The following is a 27,608-nucleotide window of genomic DNA, read 5'->3' as shown; positions in this document are numbered from 1 at the left end:
TGGCCAGTTTGAGCTTATTAAGTATTACTTAGTAATTAGTAGTTAATTACGTTAACTACATAGTTAAGTGATGATGTCCATTAAGTTAACGCTAACAGTGAGAGAAAATAAAACGGAATAAAACTAAAAAAAAAAAACCGCCCTTCCAGAAGGGAGATCCGCGCAGGCGCTTTCAGACCAGCGGGGTCGTTCCCCCACCCGCGGCGGCCCATTTGCGTGTCAGCCGCAGCTCGGAAGGGCGCCGCCTGCCGGTCCCTGCCGCTCCTGCAACCGCCCGGCCTCCCTGGGCGCGCCAGCCAACCAGCCGGGGGGGGGGCGGGGCACAAAGGGGCGGGGCGGAACGCGCTGCACACCTGCGAGCCGCCCGCCAGCCTGCCGGGCAGAGCGGAGCCTCCGGAGCCGCAGGTGGCAGCCTCGCTCTCGGCATGCTGGGCGGCGCAGCCGGACACGGGTTGGAAAGGTGAACCGCTCCCCGCCCGCACGCCAGACCGTCCTTACCATGGCCAGCGCAGCCGCCGAGCTCGCCCTGCTCACCTTCGGTAAGTGCGCCCGCCCGCCCGCCGCCCAGCCCGGCGCGGAAGGAAAGTTCTTCCCGGGCAGCCTCTGCGCTCCGCTCGGGCCCCTCGGGGCTGGGGGTCTCCGCCTCCGGTTCGGGACAGGCGGCTTTCGAAGACTCCGCTGCCCTGCCTGCCAGCCCGCCCGGGAGCCTGGGAGGAAAGAGGTCGGTCGGCGTGGCTGAAGCAGCCAGGTGGGGCGAGAAGAGCCGGGAAGCGGAGCTAAGAATCTCCCTCCTCAATGAGGACTATCTGCTTTTCTTTAAAGAAAGGGAAAAATAGCTCATTCCAGCCTTTTGCAATCTGGGACCCTCCGTAGCTAATTGGAATTCTCAAGTTGACTTCTAGCTGAATTATAACTATTTACCTCTCAGCTTGCTAGGTTTGTGCTTCCAGTATCCGTCTGTGTGTGTGTGTGTGTGTGTGAGAGAGAGAGAGAGAGAGAGAGAAAGGTAGCCGGAACTGGTCTTCATTTTTCCTACATGATGTGTGACATGGTTTCTGATAATGTTTGGCAATTGAATAATTTGATATTGGAAAGAGTTTTGATCCTGGTAGTTTTCTGGGTATTGCTAGTAATTTTTTCCCTCTTTAACGCCTTCTAAGCTAACTTTGCAAACCAGGGAGTATTTCTTTCTTTCTCAATTGCCCCTCATTGCTTCACAAGGTGTGAAGAAAGCCGCCTCCACAAATTGCAGTAGAGACCCCCCCCAAGTATCCCAGCCTCTCTGGCCCTTTGGAATCAGCAGATCAAGACGTGGCCCTGCAATGCTGTGGTGCATTTGGCATGTGCCATCAAAGCTTTAGCTGGCATTATTTTCCAGTCGGCCACATCTGTGGGCCACTCGTATCTCCCGCTGATTGGGGAGCTGTAACTGCATTGGGAAGGCAGAAACCCTGGGCACACGTCCTACCTCCAGGGACTCTGGGTGTTTGGGGATCCCCATGGCCGTGCCCCACTTGTGCCGCTAGAAGTTCTGGACTTTACGGTGGCAACCAATTCAGAGAGCCCCATGCTGGGGAAAGTTTCCTGGAGGAAGGGCTGGACTCCGGCAGAGTTCGGAACATGCCCTGGATGGTCCTGCTCTGTTCCAGGCAAGCTCTCCTTTCAGGGTTTGGCTGTTTTTTGTTTTTTATATTTTTGTATCTAGAAACTTCCTTATAATTTGGAAACTTCTCCCCTAACGAGCTTTCAACAAAAATAGATTTGCCCTGAGTCACTAGAGTGATGCCATCCTTGCCCAGGACGTAGGAGAGCAATGCAATTGAGAAATTCCTGGTCCTGGCCTCCAGGCAGCCTCATTAAGCATCCCTAATGCAGATTATCAGCCTGCTTACTTCCTAAGTGCCTTGAATTAAGTGGGAACTACTCTGAGTAAACACATTTCAGGTCTGGCTGCAAAATTACAGGCTGGAGAATGCTGTTTTGTTGACAAGCCCTGAGCATGGCTGCTGATGGGCAGAGTGGGGCTGCCAGGCAAGACTGGGGAGAGAAGCAAAGTTCAAGAGCGAGACCATCTAGAAGTGCCCTCTGCTCTTGTCCCCACAGCAGGCTGCTTGTGCGGGCCTTGAGGGAAGCCGGTTGTCTTCCAGAGGATATTGATGTGGAATGATGCTAGCTAATCATGGTTAAAATGAAGCTGGTCTAGCTCTGGAATTCATAAATCTTTTGGGGGGTATAACGGTTTTCAGATGTGCACACCGACCAGCTCCAAGTTCACCCATCATTGGATGATAGCCGTCTGAGACGAGGTTTAGTTGGACTTCTTCAAGTATTTCAAGTATTTGAAAACTATTTGTCAGCAATGGGCTGTTCAGGGCTGATGAATCTCCCGTAAGAAGCAGATGATAGAAAGCAGCTTCCGCTTCCTCCAATTCTAGGCATGGTGGCTGTGCTTACTGGAATTTTGGGAGTTGTGTTCCCAACAGGTCTCAAGCCCAACACTGAAAGCTCTTGTGTTGGTACCCCTAGGAGTGTTGAGATATTCTGTTGAAAGAACTGCCAAGTATTATGAACCCCATCGCCTCCTGAGCGTCCCCGTTGCAGTAGATTAAATCAGATGCCTTTGCAACAGTCAAGACGGTCCCTTCATGGTTTGGGTGTAAGTCTTAGAGGGTTCAGATATCAAGTGCATGTTTTTCTAGAGTTAGAATTGCCTCCATAGTTATATAAAGAGGCTGAACCTTATTTAGAGGGGGTTGTGCATTCATCTAATACTATAGCGGCCCATTCTGGGAAGAGGTTTCCTGCTCGTCTCCTGATAATGCCTGAGTGAGCAAGAAGCCAGACAATGGCCAAGAAAGACCTCACTTTTCAGTAAGTGTTAGTGTACCCTCTCTTCTGTGTGGTGACTCTTCAGCTATCCCGAGAGTGCCGTCATTTATTTTCCTTCCTCCTCTTTAAAGGCCAAGCAGAGAGATCTGTATTGGAAGCAATTACTCCTTACGGTGGGACTCCTCTCTCGCTGTTTTTATCAACCACAGAATTCTGAGAGTTGAAATCCACACATCTGCTCTGTTGGACACACATCCATGAGAGAATGAACCGAGCTGATGATCTGCTTGTATTGCTTTGCAAACTTTTGGGGTCCCTCTCACCGACCTCTCTAGTTCTCAGCAGGGCTGGCAGGGCCTCAGTCTCATCTCTGCAGAGGCTTCATTGTGTGCAGGAGCAGGAATGTGGCACCTGCCTGCAAACACCTTAAAGCAGCCACACCTTTCTGGTGTGGCCCATCTGCCACAGCGGACAGTGAAGCCATCCTAGGGAAAGTCATGGCTCCTTTAATGTGTTGCAGATTGGTGAGCAGGTGCTTTCTAGAGATGCAAGAGCTGCCCAGCCCTAATTGTCAATGCTTGTTGGCTTCTGTAGCTTTTTAACCAAGTGAGATTATTGCACAGATAAGGCCCTGCCAGAGTCCAGCAATGTTTTTACAGGTGCTGCCGAAATAATCTGCACCATGAACTGTGCAATCTTCTGTTCAATAGATAACCAAACTCCTTAAAGCTCCTGGGTCTCAGACCTCTAGTGCCTAAACTTGCAGAGAAGTTATTCTGGCTGATTCTCCTGGGCCACAGACTTTTCAGCAGCCAGCTGCAGTTCTCCCCAAATTGTTGCCCAAGTTTGACAGACAAATTCAGATGATGCAGTAATAGGAAATTGAGGAGACACACAGAGAACCCCTGGGTGTGGGAGTCCAAAGAAAGATTAAAGGATAGAGCATAGATGCCAAATTGATTATTTGAGAAGGAATATCTGGAATTGGCTAGTTCCTCTTAATCTTATTCAGTTGAGCAGGTGTTAAAGTAATTCAACTACTGTTCAAGTTTGAGTAATTTCATATTTACAGTCACATACTAAACAATTCAAGGCAACACCTCTCTCTTCTCACTGCCAAAGTCACAGTAACTCCGGCTAGAAAGGAGTGCCTCTCTGCGTCTGCCCCTCTGCAAGGAAGACGCCCCCCTGCCCCCGCCTCAAGGAGGAAGCTCCAGTTGTGTTTCCAAGGGCCAAGCTGCTTTCAGCTGTGCTGTGGTGGGGAAAAACTGTTTTTGTGTAGCATGAATGATTGGGATGGGAGAACATTGTGGGGGGGAGAGGCCCTTGTTACCAGAATCCGTTCTTTGGGGAGGGGGGAGAGGTTCCAGCAGGGCCAGCTTCAGAGGGCATCAGAAAAGGCAAGAGGAAACTAGAGCAACCTGTAATAATCCGTTTAGGCTTATTTTTAATTTTCTTTAAGGAACTTCTTTCATCTGTTAGAAAATATCTTGACAAACGGGAGGAGTAAATTTTCTCCACTGCTTCTCAAGTTTACAAGGAATTTGAACGCCGCTTGTTGCTTTTCGACAGAGGAACCATTCCTGATTTTGGCTATGAGGAAGTGTAGCTGAAAAACCTGTTGTGGGAATCCTGCCTTTTTCTCTGGCTCACCTTTTTCTGGTCCTCAGAGACCTGGAATGAACCACTCCACCCTTGACTGGCAGATTCTTTCTTGCCACCGAAACTGCCTGGTTTCTCTTGCTGACTACTTTAAAGAGAGTTGTTTGGAGCTGGGACGCTGAGGGCCCATGGATCCCTCTTTTCTATCAGGCTTGCTAGTGGGAGGGCAGGAGCAATTAAGGGAGGGGGATGACGGGGACTCAGTCTGCCTCGTCCTAAGAATGCCTTCTGTCATACCTTGCAGAGCAGTGTTTCTCAATCTCAGTGCCTTTAAGACGGGTGGACTCCAATCCCCAGAATTCCCCAGCCAGCATGGGTAACTAGGCAATTCTGGGAGTTGGAGTCCACCCCTCTTAAACACTGTTGAAGAGGCCTCTCTCTCTCTCTTGCCTGGTAGGTGGTGGAGTATTTCAGGAGAAGCTCCCTGGATTCTTCAAGCAAATTAGGGCCTTAGGTCATATGGTGGAAGGTCTGGGGGGCTTCTGATCTTGACAGTCACCTGGTGCTGTGGCCCCTGCAACAGATGGAGCTCCAAGGTGAAGCAAAGTTGGCAGCCGCGTCCCCTTTGGTGCAAACCTCTTTAGGACAGGGGAGGGAGTGTATTTCAGGCGGGGCCACATCTTTGCTTTCAAAAAATGTCTTTGGCCTCGGAGAACTTTGAGGGGAGGCATGTGTTGCTGATCTACATCACCTCAGAATGAAGGGACCAGAATCCTTTTTCTGGGTGGTGGCTGTTTTTTAGCTGCTGTTTTATTTCTGATGTTGGAGGACTACTTTCATCAAAACTGCACCCAAGTACCTGCACTGGATTGTGATCTACCCGCATAGATATTTGCCTTGAAGAAGGCCCACAAACGTGGCCTAGAAGTGCCCTCAGAGCCTTTGGAGGAAGCAGCCATCCTGTATTAACTGCCTTCCGATATTATTTGGGTAGCTGTCAGCACTATTGTCATATCTCTGGGTTTTGTGCATTTTCCAATCTTGCCTTTTGAAGCGATGGCTTGGATTATACGGCAGAGTTTTAAGGGAAGAGAGAAAACAATGCCAAGACTCTAGAAAGGATGCAGAGAAGAGCAACAAAGATGATCAAGGAAGGGCCTGGAGGCCAAACCATATGAGGAACAGTTAAGAGAACTAGGTCTAGTCCAGGGGTCAGCAACCTGCAGCTCTGGAGCCACATGTCCCTCTTTCATCCCTCTACTGCGGCTCTCTGTTGCTGGTCGGCTTCACAATTGATAGGGCTTTTGGTTAGGTCAGGTAGAGGAAAAAGGACATCGCGCTAGGAGGAGACTCTATGGTGGGGGAACCGGACTTCCGGTCAGCTCCAGAATTGAATGGGGGGCTTCCAGTTAGGACCTTTGTGGCTCTTTGAGTGTTTAAGGTTGCTGACCCCTGGTCTAGTCTAACAAAGAGGATTAGGAGGCTGTCCTCCAAATACTTCAGGAGCTGCCAGAGGTAAGACGGAGGTCAACCTATTCTCCAAAACTCCTGAGGGCAGGAGAAGAAGTAATGGGTGGAAGGAAGATCATGAAAGAGAGATTAAACCTAGAACTAAGGATAGATTTCCTGATAATTGTGAGAACAATAAACCAGTGGACCAATTTGCCTCAGGATTAACTATTTGACCATGATTCTATGATATAGAAACATAGGGCTGGAAGGGACGGTATAAGGTCTCCTGCTCGAGCAGCGGGCTGGACTAGAAGACCTCCAAGGTTCCTTCCAGCTCTATGATTCTATATTCTATGTTGTCTTTTCTAAAGAATTCAGTTCCTTTGTCAAAGTTGCCACCTGATTAGAAGAAATAAGGGGGGGTGTCTAAAGTTTCAGGCCAGGAACAAAGCATCCCTTTGTATGAAAAAGTGAAATATGTAAGGGAAATATTTTTTCAGTTGTTTTACTGTTCTGGGGGCTGTTGTGGTGTGCAGAGAGAGATTCCACTAAGACCATTATTCCTAAGCTCTTTGCTCCTGCTTAATCTGGCATGGTTACGGTCATATCTGATATGGTTGCAACTAAAGATACAAAATGATGTTGCCTCTCAGGTTGTCATGATGAGCTGACTGTTTGGAGGTGTTGTATAGGGAAGATCTCCGGGTTGGGCATATGGTGGCGGATGCCCAACCTGGAGATCTTCCCTATACAACACCTCCAAACAGTCAGCTCATCATGACAACCTGAGAGATAAACATCATTTTGTGTCTTTAGTTGCAACCATATCAGATATGACGGTAAGCTCCTCTCCCGGTCAGGAAAGTGTAGTTCCTTCCGTAGTTTTCAAGGAAAAGAGGAACATGATGTTTTCTCCCTTTCTTATGCAACTGTTGTAAGGCGTAAAAAGAACAAAACTCAAATGTCCAGGACAAGGGTTAGCAGCACACCCTTTTCTCAAGAAATCTAGAAATGTGTAGTCATCATTTTCCATCCCTGAGCATCTTCTGGCATTGATATCAAGAGGAGAGGCTACGCCTTGGTTTGTGTATCTGTGTTCATCATATGTGCTGCTTATACCCATTTGAAAGTCTGAAAATTGCGTAGTGTGTTAGATCATAGTCAACGATGCTTAATAATTTTACCCAGTAAAGCACCTCTGCTCCAGCCTGCTGGATTCCAGCAATCCCTGGATGGCCTTCTTGTTGTAAAACAGGCCCCCTTGCCCTGGGGAGAGCGGTGGGGGGCAGACGAGGGCCTTTCTGGAGCTAAACACAATGGAGGACAGACCCTCAGTAGTCTTGTCTTCCCCCCCCCCAAACTAGAGTTGTTTTCTTTCTGCTGATGATGTTCTCTGCCTGGGTTTTTTCTTTCCATGGCTGGAGGAGATACAGGTGGGCTCCCCTTAGCTTCGCTTTCTGCCCCCTTGGAACAGCTGGTGCAGACCTCCCCTGGATCAGATGGTGGAACAAGGGAGGGCGACCTTTTTTGGGACGTGTTTTTTCTGCCTTCATGGTCACCCCAGGCCTCCCTTCATGCTGCTCTGCTTCTCCCGTGGTTGGGCTTTGCTGGCCTCACTTGGAATCCCGTCCTCCAGTGGGGGGGGGGTAGTTTGATGGAGGCACTTTCTCCCTCCCAGGGGTGTGCTCCGTGCTGCGGTCGATTGAAAGCCCTCTGGGGGGGATGAATCTCTGCGCAGCCCACACCTTGGTTCCTCTCTGCATCTTCCCAGAAGCCCACAAACACAACGTGATTGTGTAGGTCACGGTTTCAGCCCGGGGGAGTTGGTTCCTTCCCTGCCATCTCACTGTGACTCATTGGCATAGAATTTAAGGGAGGGGAGGGGGGGTCAAAGTACAGCTTTTTATACCAGGGCAGCGTAACCGTAGCTGAACCCTGCAGCCTTGGCTAAGTTCTTTCGGCCTGTGGCAGAGCGCCCTGCCCACACCTTCTCCTGCTGCTCTCCTCTCCAGACGGAAACCAGAATATGCCGGCTTGGACGATGGATGTGTTGCACCTCTTCCTTCTCCTCCGCTATGGAGTCACACCGGTTTCCATTTTGCGGTTTCCATTTTGCGGTCCTGCCAGAGGGGACTCTTGGTGTAAGGCAACGCCAGGCTGGCCCTGAGGTCACCTGCAGGCCAAGCCCTTCCACAAAACAGAAAGCCCCCTAATCAAACGGCAGAAGCTGAGGCCTGGCTATTGCTAGTCAGGTTTCATTCAGTAATTGACTGGATCTCTTCAAATGTTTGCATTTTTGAGGATTGGAGTTTGGCTGAGCAGAGAATGCATCAGGACGTGAATTGGGCAGGCTTAGGAGGCTGCATTGCGCCCATTGATTTTGTGGGGGGGGGCATTGTGGGAAGGTTCTTCGCTTTTTAACTGATTTGCCTCTTTGAGGACTTACACTGGGGGCTCCTTTGAGTTCCCTCTGCAAGGAAAGGGGGATTGCAGGAGAAGTTTCTCAGCGGTTGTCTTCAGAGCCATCTGTGGCAACTGCACAATGCACCGATGGCCCAGGGTTCCAGCTGACTGCAGCGAGGTAGGGAGAAGCTGGGAAGAAGAGGTTTCTGCTTCAGTTGTCTCAAATTAGGCCACATTTTTTGTGTTCTATTAAAGATCCAATTCTGGGTGTCCGGTTGGCGCATTTATAAATGGGGGAAGGAAAATAAATCCACGTGTGCCCCTGAGATGGAAAATTCCTCCAGGGATGGTACCGTGTTTGAGAAGGTCAGATGAATAAATACTTTTCCTCCAGGGGAGAAGATCCTTACCTGAAATTGCTCTTGGGGCTTGGATGTCAACATTTTGGATTTCCCCTGGCCGTTCTGTTTATAGGCTGTTGACTTCAGTGGACAAGAAAACAAATATTGTGATAGGGTTTTTTCAGAAGAAAGCCCTCGGTGTGTGACTGGAAAGGGGGGATCTTAAGACTATGGGCCTCTACGATTCTTTCGAGCGGCATTTCTCAACCTTCTGCAACTTTTAAGATGTCTGCAGTTCAACTGGATCCTCAGAGCAAAGTATAAATATTGATAAATATCTAACCCCCAAATTGCCATAGAACAGCAATCTACTAAAAGCCGCCTGCTGGCTGTGAATTCTGGGAGTTGAAGCTCACACATCTTAAAAGTTGCAAGGCTGCAAAACTCTGCTTTAAAAGCTTCTGGTTCTGCAGAAAGTGGGTTGCCTCACTAGCCGGGGGTCAGGTGGTGCATAAGGACCTTATGTCTGTTCTACAGCAAGTAGCCACGGAGGGTGTCTTGCAGCTACTGATAGCCACTCTTGACACACGATGCTCTTTTTTCTTCTCTCCCTCATTCCCCAGCTGAAATCCCAAGTCTATTTTCTTAACTGCAAATGGGACCCAGAAAAATGGTTGGAATGTATGCATAATACGTACATAACTATACTGGTTTTGCAAATATGAGGCTGCTTTGGAAAGTAGGTCACAGCAAGAGCTGCTGTTGGGACGTCAAGCAGATTTGCTCACGTGCTGAATGCTGATATAATTTCCCCCTCACCAGTATTTCAAAGGTTGAGAATGTGGGGCTGCCGTGGAATTGCCCTGCGCTACAACCTGTGGATGTGGAAATAGGCATTCTGTCTGGGTGTGCCCACAGCCGCCAACGGGACTGGCTCTAGAACAGGGATTTCAAACTTGACAATTTTAAGATGTGTGGACTTCAACTCCCAGAATTCTACTTGCATCTGGCAGACCCAAATAACAGCTCTTAAAATATGTTACCACAGTGTGATGTCATACAATCAAAATTTAAAAGTCAATTTGTATTTCCAATTAGCTGCTTGATTGTTTTTAACCTGGATGTTTTCTTCTTGTAGGTGTTCTGTTGGCGGTGTGCCATGCCTTAGAGAACACAACATCAGCCTTGAGGGGTGAGTTTATTGCATCGCAGGATATAAGGTCTTAAAACTTCAACGGCGACTGCTCTTCTCTTCCGGTGGGGCTGTGTGCTAAGATCAGCCACTGCAGCTTGGATACATGGAGAACATCGGTCCCCTCTAGCCAGAGGCCTTCCAGCTGCATTGGGCTTGTGGCCACTTGCAAGTGGGGAAGGCTATTCTGGTCACCATAATACAAAAAAGATACCGAGACCTTGAAAACCGTGCAGAGAAGAACAACTAAGATGATGAGGGGTCTGAATGCTAAACTGTACAATGAACAGTTAAGGGAACTAGGTATGTCTGGTCTAGGAGGGAGGAGGACCAGGGGTGACATGATAGCAGCCTTCCAGGACTTGAGGGGCTGTGGCAGAGAAAAGGCCGGCCTGTTTTCCAAAGCACCTGAAGGCAGGACAATGAAGGAACGGGTGGAAGCTTGTTAAAGAGCCATCCAGCCTAGAAATAACAGTGAGAACAGTTAATCGGGCACCGCTTGAACTCTGGAATTGTGGCTGCTCCATCACAGACAATCCGTCACGGGAGGTTTTCAAGAATAAACCAGACAAGCATTTGACCGTGAGGGTGTAAGGACTCCTGTCTTGGGCAGGGTTGGACTAGTATAGGTTGCCATGAGCCGAGGACTCCTGTATAGGCAGTCCTTGTCTTATCACCTGAGTCCAACATTTCTATGGCCAAGCAAGGCCTTTGTTAACTGAGTTTTGCCCTATTTTGCAACCTTTTTGCCACAGTGTAACGAATCACTGCGGTCATTAAGTGAATCTGGCCTCCCTCGTTGACTCTGCTTGTCAGAAGCCCCTCTGGAAAGGCTACAAATGGTAACCACGTGACCCTGGGACACTGCAGCTCCCATAAATACGTGCCAATTACCAAGCCCCCAAATTTTGAACACGTGATGGTGGGAATTGTGCTGTAGTTGAAAGTGTGAAAAATAGTCGTAGGTCACTTTTTCCAGGCCCGTTGTAACTTTGAGTGGTCACTAACTATATGGTTATAAATTATAAACTAGTTGTACTCTTTCGTTTCTGCCTTGGCTCATTTCTTAGCAAGAGGAATTTCTCTTTTTGAGGAACTCGTCTTTCTGAAAATAACATTTCTTCTTCCAGAAATATCTGGGGCTCGGAAGTTAAGCTGAAATCCCGGGCTCTTTCTCTTATTAGAGAATTTCATCCTAAATTTAAAAGCTGCTCTATTAACAATGAAATATGAAGGAGGAGGAGGCATTTTAAACACATGCCTGCTGGGCTTCCAGAAAACTGCTGGACACACGTGCTTTAAACCCCCTCCCACAATTGCAGCATTGGATTGCAGCCTTTCAGGATGTGTATTCGGCAGTTGTCAGAGAGCTCCTGGACATGCATCAGAGTGCCCCACGTCCACGGGTCTCAAATGCTGCAGTGCCAGAACTGGGCCCCGGAGAACCTCGCTTGAGGCTGTGCAGCCAGCACCCCACGATAAAGCCACTCTAAAGCAGGCATAGAGGAGGCTGCCTATTTTGGGGGTCAGCGGGAGGGCAAAACAAGTGGTCCAGGTGTTGCCTCCACAACCTTCCTGATGCTCAGGTGATGCTGTCCCGTGTTTCATTTGGGGAAAGGGCTCCTGCGTCCTCATTAACCCCCAGACTCTTGCTCAACGTGCTCTCTTAATCTCCCAGATCCCTGCTGAACAAACTCCAGCAGTTTCTCCAACATACTTTTGGAGGGCACCACTTACTAATTGCTAAAATATGCAGGTGTGGTTCCAGACATCTCTGTGGTTGGTTTTTCTCACAGCAGCTTTCAGTGGCATCTTGTTTGGCAGCTTCCGGTTGACGCTGCTGAGAGAAGCGTTTGGTGCCAGCGTTGGCTCCATCACCATTTCTCTGGAAGCATTTTGCTAACAAAGGAGGCAGCGTCCGGGCCAACTTTGAGGAAGGAGCACCCTCTTCTTTCCTTGCCCTCCGTTCTGCCAGGCAAAATGACCGTCGGTTATGCGGCGGCCAAGAACAAGTGGCATTCCTGTCTTTCAGCTTGGTTTTAATTGTACCTTTGCCTCCGTTGTGGCACGCCCTCCGTACACTTGGTAACACGTTTCTGCCGCTGATAGTTTTGCTTTTGGTGTTACTGAAGTTGTTATTCTTTCGCTCAAATAATTGACCGGGTTCTTCTGGGCCTCACATTTTAAGGCGGGTTCAGAGAAACTGGCGCTGGTTGCAAAGAGGGGGAGTGAAAATGGTCAGAGAGAAGGAACTGAGCAGGAAAGCTTGAAAGATCTGGGAAAGTTTATCCTGGTGAAAAAGACGATTGCCGAAGGATCCAGAAAAGAGAGTGCAGGACAGAGAATGGCGGATCTAAGGCAGGGAAAGAATATTCCAAATAACCATTTGTCTGAAGTGGTGTAGGGTTTCCTGCCTAAGCAGGGGGTTGGACTTGAAGACCTCCAAGGTCTCTTCCAACTCTGTTGTTCTGTTCTATTCTAAATAAGAGTGGTAGGATCCAGTGACCAAGGAAAGGACAGGCACTTCTTTGCTGGGGGCGTTCAAGCAAAGGCAGGGAATCATTTTCTGGGAAGGCTGATAACTGGGGTTCCTACGGGAGAGGACGAGACTCAGTGTCCTCCATGGCCCCTTTCAAGTTGGTCATTCTGTGAAGCTGCGTCTCCAATTGATCACTGGTGATTCCAAGAAGCAATGGTCTCCGTCCTCTGGGTGGCTGTGAAAGTTGTCTCTAGGGCACAGCTGATGAGAGACAGGATGGAGGCAGCTTCCTGTCTCCCATCAGGATCTTTGGATCTTTCCTGCTATCCCCATGTTGGGCCTCAACATCTGGAATCGTTAGGATGAAAAAAATCCCATTTGGAAGTAGCCATCAGCTTCCATAAAGTTCCTCATAGAACATTAAGCTAATATCGTATTGGTGCATGTAGCAACCATATGCTGAACACACACACACACACACACACACACACACACACGTGTCTCTCTTCTTCTCTCTCTTCTTTGGCAGGAACTTTTCTGGGCTGTTGTGTTTCCCTCACTAGATTGCAGTCACTGAGAACTCTGGCAGCACAAATTGTCCTGTTAAGCCCAACTTAACAATCAGCAAAGTAGGAAACACGGTTGTGCAGTGGGAGGTAATGTAGTGCCTTAAACTACAGCGCCCACAATCCCTTTCCAGTGACCAGACTGCCTGGAGTTAATGGGAATTGAAGGTCACCTAGTTCTGCAGTTTGAAGTGTTACAAGTGGGGGAGGGTCAGCGCTTGGTGGTCCTCCATCAATCTAAGAAAAATTGGGGCAGAGTCTTTCTCAGGCCCACCCCGACCTCCTCACCTTCCTCTCCTAAAGAGGAAAATCAGACTCTGCAGTTGAACTGCAGGATTTGCCCAAATGGTGCCTTGAGGGCATCTCCCAAGTTCTGGGGTGCCTGCCCATAGTCCTCTACCAGACCCTTTGCCTCAGCTTGAGCCTATAGATTCAGCCCAGCCTTCTTCAACTTTGACACTCCAGGGTCCTGCAACTCATGGAGAGAGTAACACACACACACACATACACACACACACACACAGGGCCACTGACCGGGGACAACCCTTAGATGGGAAAGGCTTGATTGGTTCTCTTGATCCTGCGAGCCAAGCTCAACTTCCTGAAGCCGAGTTGGCCAGCCTTTGTTGGAGTGGCTTAGTGTTGTTGTTGTTGGGCAGGGTTGGGATGAGTGCCAGAAGCCAGTAGATCAAAGGGGAGTTGCTAATTTCTGCTGAAGCGGCGGCACTCTCTGTTACTCATCAAGTAGCGGTCCTGGAGATGCTCTGCAGCCGTGGGAAGGGAAGGCTGTGTGGCAGCTGCCGAGTCAGGCGGGGCACTTCAAGGGGTAGTAAGGAAATACAATTGTTATTTCATTCTCCCCCTTGACTTCCACACTCTTGTGCGAGATGTGGGATGCTGCTGCTTTGTAGCTCCCCCCAACCAGCATAAGGAGAAGCAGAGCAAAGCCCAGCAAGGCAGGAGGGAAGGCTGGGCATCAGATGGCCGAAAGCCCAGCAAACGATGAGCCCAAATAATGGGTCACCTATTCCAAGCATTGGTCAATGTGTAACAAAAGGTAACAAAACCTATTCAGGTGGGGAAACAGAGTCTCTGCTTCACAGCTAACAATGCTACTAAGAGGGAATGTGTTGCTCTGGCCAAAAGCCAGGAACCCAGGCAATTAGAGATGCCATTTAAATTCCCCCCCCCCTTTTCTCTTTTTCTCAGAGACACGTCCTATAAAAAACAGACAATTGGAGAGCAAGCCAGGGCCAAAATGGAGCCTTTGTGCCCCCTCCCACCACGTCTACAAGTGTAGGAAGGAAGTCCTTGAACTTTCAGCTACGCTGGGATATTAGATCTACTTCTGTAGGCATTTGAGAGGTTTAACAGCAGTAAAATATTGTCAGACCTGCCAGGGATATCAGGGTTGACATTATCGTGGGATACTCTCAGATACACGAATATACTAAAGTCCTTCAAGTACCTTGAAATAGGAAGCAAAACGGGGGAAAGGAGCTTGTGCAGAAATGCGGGCGGCGATGCTCATGCCAGAGGCTTCCTCTGTCTTGCATGGTTCTAGATCCCACACACTTATTCTTTGGCAACCGTTTTGCCTGACTCGTACAGTGGCCCACAAGTGTGAAATTATTCCACTGCCTGAGGTCCCTCTGAGGTTTGGTGGATTTTATGAAAGGATATAATTGAAAGGCAGTTGAGGTGAGGGTGGGGGGAGGGAGGCCATAAACCTCTCAGCTTTTCATTTTTCTGGCCAGGGCTACAGAAATATTGGCCACTTGGTACGCTGGGACTGCACAACAAAACCCCAGCGATGTCGTGATGTACGTAGAGGATGTGTGTGTGTGCATGGGGGTCTTCATGCTTTGCCCAGGTTCAAAGAGAAGGAGGCTTGGAGACTTGCAAGGGGTCAATTCATGCATCTCGGGTTATTTACGTAGCAGTGCCGGGTTGAAAAGCAGCCTCTGTTTGTTGGGCAATTCCTTCCTGGCAGTTGAATAAAAACCCTTTTCTCGCAGCTAAGCTTGACTTTGGATGCGAAGGGGAAAAACATAGGAGGCTCTGCAACCTCCACATCAAAGGGGCTGTTTGTCTCCATTTTCCATGCCAATTCCTCAAGGTGGAAACCGCCATCGGCAAACGAAAGGGGATGCCTTTTCCTAACTAGAGCATCTGCCGCCCAATGTGGCTGCCTCAAAGGCATCCGTCCGTTGCTTCCCTGGCAAAATGAGGGCCGCGAAGGGAAAAGCAGCTCACCTGTCCGCAGCACAAGCTGCTGAGGCTGGAAAGGGGGAGGGAACCACGTGGTTTTGTGGGCGTGGACCATGTGCACGTTGTTTTTTCAACATTTGAATTTATTCCTGCTGCCCAACAGCCCTCAGTTTGGATCCTCTCTTCTCTTCAGTTCTTACATCCTCTCTTGGTTCCAGTTCTCCTCCTGGTCGTCCTGCCTAAAAGTTTCTTCCAGTGTCTACTTTTTCTTACTTGTGTTAGGCCATGGAAATGAACTGGATGAATGTATTCTGCAGAACTATTCTTATGGCTGCTCCTTTACTCTGTTAGCAGAGCAGAGCCAATATACTTATTCCCTTAGATATTTATGGTTTATTATCCTGCTTTTATTACTATCATAAGTGCCGAACATGCATACAATAACAACCCTATGAGGTGGGTTGGGGAGATATCTATCTATCTATGTAACAAACTACTGTTATATAATATATAACTATTGTTATATATTGTTATTGTTATATATATATATATATATAAAACAAACTATTCTAAAAATATGAGTTCCAGGTATATTTGTAAAACAAGAAACAGACATTCTGTGAGGTCCCGAACTAAAATAATTAAAATTTTTATTCTACTAAGCTTTCATGGCCAGCAAAAAGCTTGTTTTTTAAGGGCTCCTATAAGCTGTTCCTTTTAATGCAGTTCCATATTATAGAACCATATTTGTCCCATCACGTCAGCCCATCCCAGGTGGGTCAGGAAGGGAAGGCATGTTGCAGACCCCATCAGTCAAAGAACTCCGACTGGGGGAGCCTTCTCTGCCCTATGGATCATTCTCTCTCCCCTGCCCCCCCCACCCCCCACTTCTGCTCTCCTGCAAAAGAGCTAAGACGCGGCTCTGTGGCCTTGTGTGGGGATCTCAGGGAGCAGGCAGCTGGGTTGCCCTGAGACTCCTCCCTTCATCTTTTAACAGTTTAAGCATCCCTGCCTCCTTCTAAATTCTAAAGTTTTAACCTTTATATTATTTTTATATTTTAACATTTTATTGTATGCCTCCCTCCCCCAAAAGACCCTCTCCGAAGGAGATGGATGGTTCAAAAATGAGAAAAATAAATAAAAACAAATATATATTAACCCGAGTCCATCCTTGGGCTAATTTTTCATCTTCCCCATTAGGTTTCTGGAGTGGAAAAATACCTCCTTCCTCCACCTTTGATGGCCCCTGCCTGGGCTTTTCGGCACCTTTGGGTTCTCCGCCACAGAGCAAAGAAGTGCTTTGACTTTCAAATGTGCCCCTTTCAAAGCCGTTTAATCTCTTCCAGGCGACATTGAGACGGCTCCAGGAAATGGCTTCAATTAATTTTGCTGCCTGGTCTGCTCTCCCTTAATGGGAACAGGAACTTGAGGAGGCTTTGAAACGGAACGGAGATCTCCAGAGGGGTTAATTGGCAAAGCAGGATACAGTTTGCAAGCTCTTTGGGGAGGACCAGGGGAACATTTGGGGCTGGGGGCAGGCATAAGGGAACCTCTCTGGTGAATGAAAATTAAGCCGTAGGAATCCAAAACACACACACACACACACACAGACATCACCCCAATTCCCAAGGAAGGGGAGGCTAATCCTCACCCTTTGCAATATAAAATGGGAGCCAAGACCCAGTTGCCAATGGAGGTGGGTGGGTGAGTTATTCCTTTGCCCGGTCTTGTATCCCGGGAGAAAAAGAGCAGTAGGGCAGAATAGCAGTTCTCAACCTGTGGGACCTGCGATGTCATCACAGGGGCTCTGCAAAGGCTTGAAGAAACGCTACGATTTAAATCCTGAGTTAAGCCTTGAGGGTCCCATGGCCACCAAAGATACTTAAAGGGGGTCCGTGGTGGAAGAAACGATTGAGGACCATTGAGGTAGACCATTAAATGACTATAAACCACTAGATAAATTGATGTAAGATGAAGTGCTGTGACAAACGTATCCTGTCTGGGGTTTGGTAGCAGGACAGACCAGGCTGCGGCATGGCCAAGTGTATCACAGGTGTCCTCCTTAACCATTCAAAGTTGCAGCAGCACTGACAAAAGTGACCGGATGAGCGTTTCTCACACAGCTGTTGCGGGTCACGGGATCAAAATCCAGGCACTCAGCAGCTTCTGATAAGCAAGCTCAATGGAGGAAGCAGGATTCACTTAATGAACATGTGATTCACTTAACAACTGTAGTGGTTTGCTTAACAGCTGGGGCAAAACAGTCCTAAAATGGAGCAAATTTCCCTTAACAACTGACTTGCTTAGCAGCAGAAACATTGGGCTCCATTGAGGTCATAAGTTGAGGACTTTCTCTTTGTGTTTAATTTAGCTGGTGGTGTGGCCTTAGTTTCTGGAACAGAAAGAATGCTGGAAACCGTTGAGTTTCCTCTTTCCTCGCTTGCAAGAGCCAAAAACGGGACCGAAAGGAGAATTCTGGATTTCTGAGACTTTGCTGCTTTAAGTGGGTCTCACAAACCCCACGTTGTGTTCTGGATATGTCTGATGAAACAGGCTGCGGTCTACAAAAGCTTGTGCAGTGGGAGTCCTTTGGAGTGGGACAACCACAATCAATCAAATAAAATGACAGATGGGATCACTTTTGAAGGGCCGCAGCGAAGCCTTTGTTGTTCCCGGCAGAAAAGATTTAACGCCGCTCCCTCTTGGAATCCGGAAGTCAAGAATTTAGGCTTCAGAAATTATCGCCACCGAGCAATTTCCGACTGCAAACGCCTCTGATCTGCAACTTGGAGCACTTGGCTGCTGCACATGTGCTGGCCAAAGGCTGCTCGGCTGAGGTTTGCCTCTCCCGGTTGTCAAGGACAATAAAAGGGAGGCAGAGCCACCCACCAGCAGTGCTCAAGTTCTCAGAATCCACGCAGGGCAGGTTTCTTCCCCTGAAATATGAAGCTTGGTGCAGCTTTGGGGCGATTGCATAAGACACCCGGTTGCACCTGCTGGAGTGTTTCATGAGGAGTTAAGGGACTCAGGGCAGCGCCTGGAGGTTGGAAGGCAGCCCCTGATAGGGCAGCTGGGAGATCTGATGTGGAAAGCAGCGCTGAGGATGGAAGTGATTCAGGAGGCAGTTTCAAGACAGATGGTCTCCAAGGCTGGGACTGATGTCACCCTCCATTAGCCTCTTCCTGCAAATGGATGTGGTTTGATCGCAGTGCATTCTTTCTCAGCCCACCAGCCTGAGAAAAATATGGCAAAGTTCCTTCCTGGGCTGAGCAGCTGCTCCTGCTCCTGGGATGCTGAAGTGGAACCTTGCAGTAGCGTCTCGTAGCCGGATCTCAAGGCAGGCAGGATAAAAAGGGGTTTGGACTGTGGTGCCTGCTGGGCGTCTTGCTTCCCCTGAAGACTCTCTGGGCTTTTAATTCACATGATGCTTTCCAAGAGGTGGAATATAAGGACATTTTCCCTGTTCCCTCTAGTCCTTCCTTAGCAACTACAAGTGAAGCAGAATGTCAATTGTTGAGTGAATTGGTTGTTAAGCGAGGTGCCACATGACTGCTTCACTCAACGGCTGCAATCCTGGCATTCTTGATTGTGGTTGTTATGGATGATAAATGTCATTAAGAGACAGAGCCCCAGGCAAGGAGTCCACCGTGCCTCCTCTGGGAGGGTGGGAGAAACCCTGGGAAACTGAAAATCCATGCAGGATTTTCAGCCCTGGAGGGAAAGACGCCCATGCATGGCTGCCCCGCTCTCCCCAAGCCCCCTGCCCTGAGATGCCCTGTGGCTCCCTTCTTTACTGGGCAGCCTTGCTGTTCAGGATCCGAAAATCCTCCCCATCAAAATCCATGCAGGATTTTCAGCCCGCAAGTGAAGAGATGCTCGTGGCTGGCCTGAGGCTCCGTCCCTTTGCTTCTTCCTCTTGCCTCTTGGGGTGGCTGAAAGAGCTGCCTCCAAAGGACATCGGCTGCCCTCCTTCCGTGAGATGCAGGAACGGGGTTCAGGGTCCGCTCCCTTGGCAGGCGACTCTTTCAGCCGCTTGCCAGAGATGAGAGGAGTCCACTTGGCAGGCGGCAACAATCGCCTGCAATTCCCCACTGACTTCCACATGATTGCGAGGAGCCTGGCAACTGGCTGTAAGTGTGAACCGGTTGCCAGGTGCCCAAAATGCGGTCCTGTGATGATGATGATTTGATTCCTGGTTTACATTTAAGTCTTTGTTTTGTATTATGCTGACACTTGAACATATGAATCCATTATAAGCAGCAGACTGCCCTTTATTCCTGGCCGCAGATCGTGGAGGGAGAATAGCAGCAGCGACAGTGTTTTAAGACTAGATGGGGATCTTCTTGGCCTAGAAGAGAGGACGTTCATCTAGTGCTTGGGCTGAAGTCCCTCTTTGTGATAGGTCAATCATGGTTTGGCCTTGCTGGGGTGTCACACGGTCTTATTTTCCTGCCTGTAAAATGGGTGTAATAAGAAGCCTCACAGTTTATGATAGAGTACACTTTAATAAAATGTTCTGAAAATATTCTGAAGAAACTGTCTCAAGAAAGCAGGTCAGAATGCTTTTTTGAAGATATTCTGAATGGTCTCAACACAGGTGTGAGGCTCTAATCAATCCTCTTGGACTTTTAGATCCCCCGGTGGCAGCTGCAGTGAGATCCCATTTTAACAACTGTCCAGATGCCCACAATACCTTTTGTTTCCATGGGACTTGCAGATTCCTGGTGCAAGAAGAAGAACCCACTTGCGTGTAAGTGTTTATTTTTGCATTTTGAAACCCCTTCCTCTCTTTTTCTCTCTCTCGAGGTAAGAAAGGAAGAAGCCTGACTCCTTGCTTTCCTGGCCCTGGAAAACAGTGTGTGTGTATTTGTGGATGCACAGGAGGACTTGCCCACCTGTTGCATGGGACCCCCTGCAAGACCCCCTGGCACTGGATGTTTCCTGAGATCACCCAAGATTCTCAGCCTCCAGCTGAACAAGATTGCCGTGATCTGTCTTGGAGGCAGGAGCAGAACCGGCTTGTTAACCAAGATCAAATTTTCCAACTCTGGTGTATTGCAGCTGGGCTGGCCCCTGGCCCCTCAATTTTAGCAACTTTAAGAAGTGTAGCCTTCAACTCCCATGATTCCTCCATTCCTGGCTCGGGAATTCTGGGAGTTGAAGTTCACACCTCTTAAAGTTGCTAAGGTGAGAAACACCACCTGGGCAATAAACCTTCAACGTCTGGATTATAGCATCCCGATGATATCGGGTCCTCTGCCATGGGTTGGGGGTTGGACTAGAAGACCTCCTCCAGCCCTGTGACTCCATGGTTCTAAAATTTAAAAAGACTGAGCAGAGGAGATGAGCCCACACAGAAATGTAGCCTCATAAAAAGGTGTTGAGGCTGAGGGCAAATGCTTCTGCATCGCTTGAGCAGGTGGTGGGTTCTCCCTCGCTGGGTGGGTCCTCCGGCTGCACAAACAGCCATCCTGGTGCTTGAATCTGGCTTTGGGCACCGAGCGGCAGTGGGGCCGGTTCCCCTCCAAAGCCTCTCACACTGTGGCGGCCTGGAATCCAGACTGTCTGCCTGCTGTAGGCAACCAGATCTCACTTCAGTTGGCACGAACTGAGCTGGTGGTCCTCCCTCCCTCCCTCTCTGCCTCCCCTCCTAAGATGAGGCTTTGGCTTCTGTTTTCCTTGCCAGGTGCCATTCTGGGTACATAGGAGCTCGCTGCGAGCACGCCGACCTCCTGGCAGTGGTGGCTGCCACCCAGAAGAAGCAAACCATAACCGCCTTGGTGGTGGTTTCCATCGTCGCCTCCATCGTCGTGGTCATGGTCTGCGTCCTGATACAGTAAGTATAATTCTATGGAGTGCTGGCTTGAATCCGCGTCTGCTGAAACCTCTTTGCAAGAACTGCAGGCCAGGAGGGATTGTTGTGTCTTGCCCGCCCTCAGAGCCTGATTCGGATTTCCCTGACCCAGCTGTCAGCGGAGGAGTGGGACACGACAGGGATCCTCTGGCGCAGGGCAGATCTCCCCCACCCCGTGTCAGCAGGGAGGAGAAGGGGGGATCGACATGGATGAAGGCAGCATCTGGCAGATTACTGTCCCATTGCTTTCCCTGGCATTGCCTACATTGAATCTAGTAGATTCCCTGATTTGAGACTAAAATCTGCCTGGGAGGAGTAGGGGCAGGGGCTACATGCACCTCATTCTAAATTCAGCTGCTTGGGGGGCAAAACAGCTGCAGATGCAGCTTTCAAGGCGAAGCAGCCCTTTTGAGTTCAGACCTCCTGAAATGCTCCAAACAGCCCGACTGGCTCTCAGAATTGACAATTGCAGAGGAGTGTTTGGAACTCAAAATGTTTTTTGCACATGATTGCATGAAATGAATGCTTGGTTGCCCTGTGGTTGGGCCCTGGCTGCTGGTCAGTTCTCCTTGAAGTCACAAGCTCCTAGTTGGAAATCTGACTTTATACTCAGAAGTTCCAATTCTGCTAGCAGGTGTGGCTGCATGAGATGCCACAATGCTTATTAGTGCTAAAACCCAGGCTGTGTTTTAATAAGCTCCAAAGGGCACAGAATAGGGCAACCCTGTTCTCACTTTCTGCTTCTCCTAAAATGTTTAGCAAAGGGTAATCGACAGATGGATCAAGTGCTATTGCTATTTAGAATTAAGAAATTTAAATTGGAAGAAATTTTGAATTTTGTTACCTCCCGCCTGGATTATTGCAATGCTCTCTACATGGGGCTCCCCTTGAGATGCACTCGGAGGCTTCAGTTGGTCCAGAATGCAGCTGCGCGGGTGATAGAGGGAGTCTCACGTAGCTCCCATGTGACACCTCTCCTGCGCAGACTGCACTGGCTTCCTGTTGCCTTTCGGGTGCATTTCAAGGTTTTGGTTACCACCTTTAAAGCGCTCCATGGCTTGGGGCCTGGGTACTTACGGGACCGCCTGCTGTTACCGCATGCCTCCCACCGACCCGTACGCTCACACAGAGAGGGCCTTCTCAGGGTGCCGTCCGCCAGACAATGTCGGCTGGCGGCCCCCAGGGGAAGATCCTTCTCTGTGGGGGGCCCTACTCTTTGGAATGAACTTCCCCCTGGTTTACGTCAAATACCTGACCTTCGGACTTTTCGCCGCAAACTGAAAACATATCTGTTTGTTCGTGCGGGGCTTTCTTAAATTGTCTAGTTTTAAATTTTAAAATTCTTTTTAGTTTTAACTTGGGGTCTTTTAGATTTTTAACTATTTTAATTTCGGCCACACTGTATAATAAGTTTTTTAATTTATTTTTAATTGTACATTGTTTCTTTTTTACTTTGGCTGTACACCGCCCTGAGTCCTTCGGGAGAAGGGCGGTTTATAAATCTAATAAAATAAAAATAAATAAATAAAATAAATTGGCAGGAAAATGTTTGAGAAGGCAATTTAATCCTGTTAAAAACTGGTTGATGAAGGTGGAGGGAGGGGTCTCGAGGCACTCAGCAGCCCCCCAGCTGGGTGGTCCCTTGGGCTCTCCATGTAAGGCCATAGAGCCATGTCTCAACTCCTTTGCAGAAGGCCAGGAGAGGGGGGAACGCCTGCCTCACCTCTGAGTGGTGGTGGGGGATATTCCATAAGGTGGAGGTAATGGCAGAGAATGCCCCCTTCCTAGACACCCCACCCCCCAGTTGAAATTCTTCGACTGATGGAGTCTGCAGCATGCCTTCCCTGCCTGACCAGGTAGGGCAGGCCGGTGTGATGGGGCGGACCCAGTTCCATAGGTAACCTCGCCCCGGCTTTATAGGGCTTTATAGGACAAACCAACACCTTGAACTGGACCCGGAAGCAAACTGACACCCAGTGCAGCTGCCACAGCCGAGTGTTACATGCACCCTTCTTTGGGCCCCTAAATCAACTCTTGGGCCACATTTCGTACCTCTGGAAGTTTCTGGATACTCTTCAAGGGTAGCCCCATATAGAGTGCATCGCAATGGTCCAAACAGGGGATGACAAGGGCCTGAGTGATGGAGCCTCCCTATCCAGGAAAGGGTGTAACTGGTGCACAACGCAGAGTTGCTTTTCAGCCTAATTCTTGATGGTGGGTTTTGGGGTCAGTCTGCCATATTTGGCTGTCAATATTGGGTTAGCCGAAAAGCTGTTGACAAGACTTGGATCCCAGTCTTGGTTTGAAGGGCTTTCATGCTGTTGACTGACTGAGGGACCGTGGTCCATTTCTGATGTGAATTTGAGCTTCTACAGGACCCTGTGCACAAGTCTCGGTTCAGACAGGTTGAAGCCACATGCCCCCCACTCCACCCCCGAGGCTGCCTCCCAATAAGTCCCCCACTGTTTCTGCTCCAGAAAGTGATTCTCTGCTTCTTCCTTTCTCTCCTTGCATTCCCGTTCTTGGCCCAAACTTTGTTCGATTAACCTACCATTGTGTGTGTTTGTGCAGTTGCTGCAGGATACGGAAGCACTGCGAGTGGTGCAGGACGATGGTTTGCCGGCATGAGAAACCCACCAGGCTGCTGAAGGGGGCCACGTCTTGCTGCCACTCAGAGACAGGTAAATCAACATCATCTGTGCCAATCCGGCGTTTGTAACTTCAGACAATAAAATCCTGGTTCTTTTATTTGGCTTGAGCAAAGGAAGTAAGTTGGCACTTGAACATTCTGGCTTTGCAAGCAGAAGGGAACATGCTGGGAAAGGAGAGCCCTGAGGATCTGGGCCAGTGTCCCAGATGAAAGCGCAAAGTTTGCTGGGCATGTGTATTGGGGGGGGGGGCTCTCTCCAGCCACTCTGAAGAGGATTTCTGCCTTCAGTTCAACGATGGGTGGGCTCCGTGCACTTGAACATCTTGGCTGAGCTTAAAAGCTAAGCAGGCCCAATCTACTCACTCATGGCCGAGAGACTGCAAAGCCAGATGGGAAGTCAGGAAGACCCTCCGAGGGGAGCCCCCTCCCATAACTCTGCTGAGAAACTATTGGTGGCATTCCCAGGCTTCACGCTTGGCTCAAGAGGAAGCTGATCCAGAAGGATAGATTACAGACGGAGACAGAAGCAGGGATGAAATCCAGCAGGTTCTGACAGGTTCTGGAGAACCGGTAGCAGAAATTTTGAGTAGTTCGGAGAACCAGCAAATACCACCTCTGGCTGGCCCCAGAGTGGGGTGGGAATGAAGATTTTACAATATCCTTCCCCTGCCATGCCCACCAAGCCACGCCCACAGAACCAGTAATAACATTTTTTGAATTCCACCATTGGACAGAAGCCTGGTTTGTAACACTTAGTATGAAAAATCCCCGTCCCCAAAACACACTGAATTAACAATTCCCAGGGAAGGAGATGACTAAAATAGGCTTATCTTCTTCTCCTGCTCCACCCAATGTCCTTCAGAGGTTCAAGCCTTTTTGAATGGGAAAGTCGGTGGTCTCGGCTGAAGGCCTGCTTGCCATATCTCTCTCTAGTCTCCTGCTTGAGCAAGGGGGGGTGAACTAGAAGACCTCGAAAGTCCCTTTTTCCAACTCTGTTATCCTGTTAAATAATCCCTTTTGAAGCCTTGATGATCATCCTCCCTTGTGTGGTCAGTATTCTGTTGCTGCCTTGCAGTCCAAGATAAATTTTGGAGTGGACTGACCTCATTGCTTGTTTTGCAGTTGTCTGACAAAAACCACAGATGGGAACAGTGCAGAGTTCTATCAGAGAGGCCTACAATATTCTGAAAAAAACTTAAATATGGACAAGACGGTTTCCAGGGACTTAACCAGAAAGCCAACGTAGTGCAACTTTTGAGGCCTTCTCTGGATCTTCCCCCATAACGCTGATCGTCCAGAACTTTGCTGAAGGAGCCGCGTGGTCAGTGCACCTTCTGAGTAAACGTACGTGTGGTTTGTGACCACAAGGAAACCTCTAAGACTTCTTTTTAGTCGAAATAGAGAAGAGCGACAATTGGCAGCTTTACATTTACTGTAAGCACCAAAGGACAAGCTTGTTCGAGGGAGGGGATATGCCTGCTTTGTCTTGGAAAAGATTTATTTAATGGAGACCGGATCCAGCCTCACCTGAAGGGATGGCTCGGCTTTGCATATCTGTTGCGTCTTTTGACCCCTCTCCAGCGGAAGGAGGTTCCCCGTTAGGCCTCTGGGAGTAGCACCACCCTCCCAGTGGCCGTTCAGCCGCAAGTAGAAAAACGCCAAGACGAGTCTGTGTTTGTAGTCTCCTGTTTGGGGAAGAGGGGGGGAAAACATTGTGGGGGAGGGTAGACTGGAGCCAGGTGAGAGCAGAAGTGCTTCCCCTTCCTTCCCTCCTTCTGAGTCTTGGCTCCTGGCCAAGTGAAAAAGCCCAGGGTCTCTTTGGCAGCTTTGCTACTTTTTTCCAAAAAAGAAAACAGGCCACAGAAACCTTAGCTATTACGTGACAGGTAGGAATGGGGTGTTGAAAGAGGTGCATCTGGCCTTGTTTGTAATACTGACTTAAACACCTTTGAGCTAGATGAGAAGTTTACTAAAAATCCATTTTTAGCAGGTGTGTTTTTAAAACGCTGCACCGTTTCTGGGTTTACATGCTTGTACGGGATTTCTTAACTATTGCAATGTCTTGGGAGATAGAAGATTCCTCCAAGTCACAAACATTCCATAGGGCTGGGGACAACATTCCACAATTGTGTGGGTGCTTGAATGTTTTGACACCCCCCCCCATCCCCAGGATACGACATAAGGGTTTGGTTCCAAGAGTGAGGTAGTTCTGGGAAAGCCTGTGCAAGAAAGAGCTCTGGTGGCATTCCACGAGTCCCGGAGACCCTTGGAAGCTGAGTTCTTCTCCCGAAGGTGGAGAAGCTCCTGAGGTGGAGGGAAGTTCTCTTCTGGAACCGGGCCTTTGGCAGTTGTACGGAGGCTTAGAGGCCTGGCCCCGTGAAAACCAATGGCCTGGTTTCCGGTGAGAGGGATGGTAACAGATCTGAGAGAGGCCTCAAGAAGCCATTCTGAATTGGCCAACCATTAATTCTGATTTGCATGCAAGCCAAAGCACCAGTTTCATCTTCTTTCCTTCACTGATGGAAAGAAGATATATTTGCTGACACTCCTGATTTTTCGGATTCCATTTCCCCAGATGGATGGATGACTCGGCAGGTCGACCGGAGCTTCGTGCCATAAACTTTGTGGCCACGTGACAAAGGAATGAAATGGGGACAAAATGGGTTTTGTTCCTCAATTTGTCTGGCTGACAAATGCTTCCGTTATTTTTAGTGGGTCGATTCTTGTTCTGCCCTTATCATAATGGCATTCCCTCTTTGACTTTCCTCAAAGGGATAATAATTGGATTTTTAAACCCACCCACCCTTCTTTCCTAGCCTTGCTTCTCAACAACCAATCTATAGATTGGGAGTTTCTCAAATAAGTAAAAAAAAAGGAAGAAAAGGATTCCAAAAAGCACGGCCTTTTGCAGAATCCCCCACGGCATAATCAAAGCCACTTAAGTTTGAGCCAGAGAGCTAAAGAAGATGTACATTTGCTCAGTTGAGAATTGCCCCTAAGGAGAGCTGGATTCCTACCAGACTTGGTTCAGGAGCTCCAGCATCAGATTCAGAGGGCTTCGGTTGCATTGGTCCTGAATTACGCTTTTGATACTTCGAATGGCAAGATGCTCTCCCCTTTCCAAGGGAAGAAGGCGCCTCCGCTGAAGGCAGCCTTCTGCTCTTCTCTGGGTTTCTGTTTTGTGATGCTGTTTGGAAATAAACGGCCCCCTTTCAGCTGGCAATTGTTTAATCTGATGCAACCGGGACTTATGGAATTGATCGACACTAAGCTGAGCGTAGAAGGGGGAGAAAAATGGTTTCAAATTCTCAAATGAAAGATTTCTGCTAAAGCAAAAGAACCCTTTTATCATCTTAAGTGCCTTTGAATTATGCTGAATTATCAGCCACCTTCCTTCCCCATTCTGTGTGTTGACTCCAAGTTAACATTTTGTCCTTTTTCACGATTTAAGTTTAGTTTGGTCCATAGCTAAACTGAAGTTTTATTTTTAGCCAAGGTTACACTTTTTTCTTCTGTATATGTTGCACTGAAAGTTACTATTTAATATTTTAATTTATTGTGTGGATAAATTAATTTGATTCATGTAAGATGTTTATGTGATTGGTTGTTATTTCTTCCTTAATACGCTGAGTTAATAGATATTTAAATGAGTGAAATACACTTTTCATAATACTTTGTTGTATTTTTTTTTTAAAGGAAGGCTATAAATTAAATAAGGAACTCTTTATGCAAATGTTTGGGCTCCCTGTGTCTCATTGCAATCCTACCTCTTCCCTTGAATTGCAAAGGTTCAGGCTGGACATGAAGCAGCAGTTTGTGTAATGAAGAAGATAATTCTTTCCGGGGGGCTGTGAGTGTAAGGAAGTTGGCCCAAAGCCACGTGTTGTGTTACGTACCAGCTCCCTTCTTCCTCCAGGTGATTGTATGAACTGTGGTCGGATGTGCCACAGAGGCTTGCGTCATACAACAGAGTAAGCCATGGACCACAGTTCACAAACTATAATGGCTACATTCATACTGTAGTTGGAT

At 48.5% G+C, this 27,608-nt stretch overlaps 1 protein-coding gene across 1 annotated transcript; it reads left to right on the top strand.

Annotated features, from left to right (window-relative positions):
- The first annotated feature begins 341 nt into the window (after positions 1 to 341).
- On the top strand, positions 342 to 27,299 carry TGFA (transforming growth factor alpha). Its single transcript, XM_058194797.1, has 6 exons — positions 342 to 539; positions 9,766 to 9,819; positions 19,708 to 19,825; positions 20,762 to 20,911; positions 23,501 to 23,610; positions 24,702 to 27,299. The coding sequence occupies exons 1-6, from the start codon at positions 500 to 502 to the stop codon at positions 24,707 to 24,709; spliced, it is 480 nt and encodes a 159-aa protein (XP_058050780.1). The 5' UTR covers positions 342 to 499; the 3' UTR covers positions 24,710 to 27,299.
- Positions 27,300 to 27,608: the final 309 nt, after the last annotated feature.

Source organism: Ahaetulla prasina, chromosome 9 (assembly GCF_028640845.1).
Source record: "Ahaetulla prasina isolate Xishuangbanna chromosome 9, ASM2864084v1, whole genome shotgun sequence".
In the NCBI taxonomy this organism is placed as follows: Eukaryota; Metazoa; Chordata; class Lepidosauria; order Squamata; family Colubridae; genus Ahaetulla; species Ahaetulla prasina.
The sequence above is the reverse complement of the archived record's forward strand: the minus strand, read 5'-3'. Positions and strand labels throughout refer to the sequence as shown.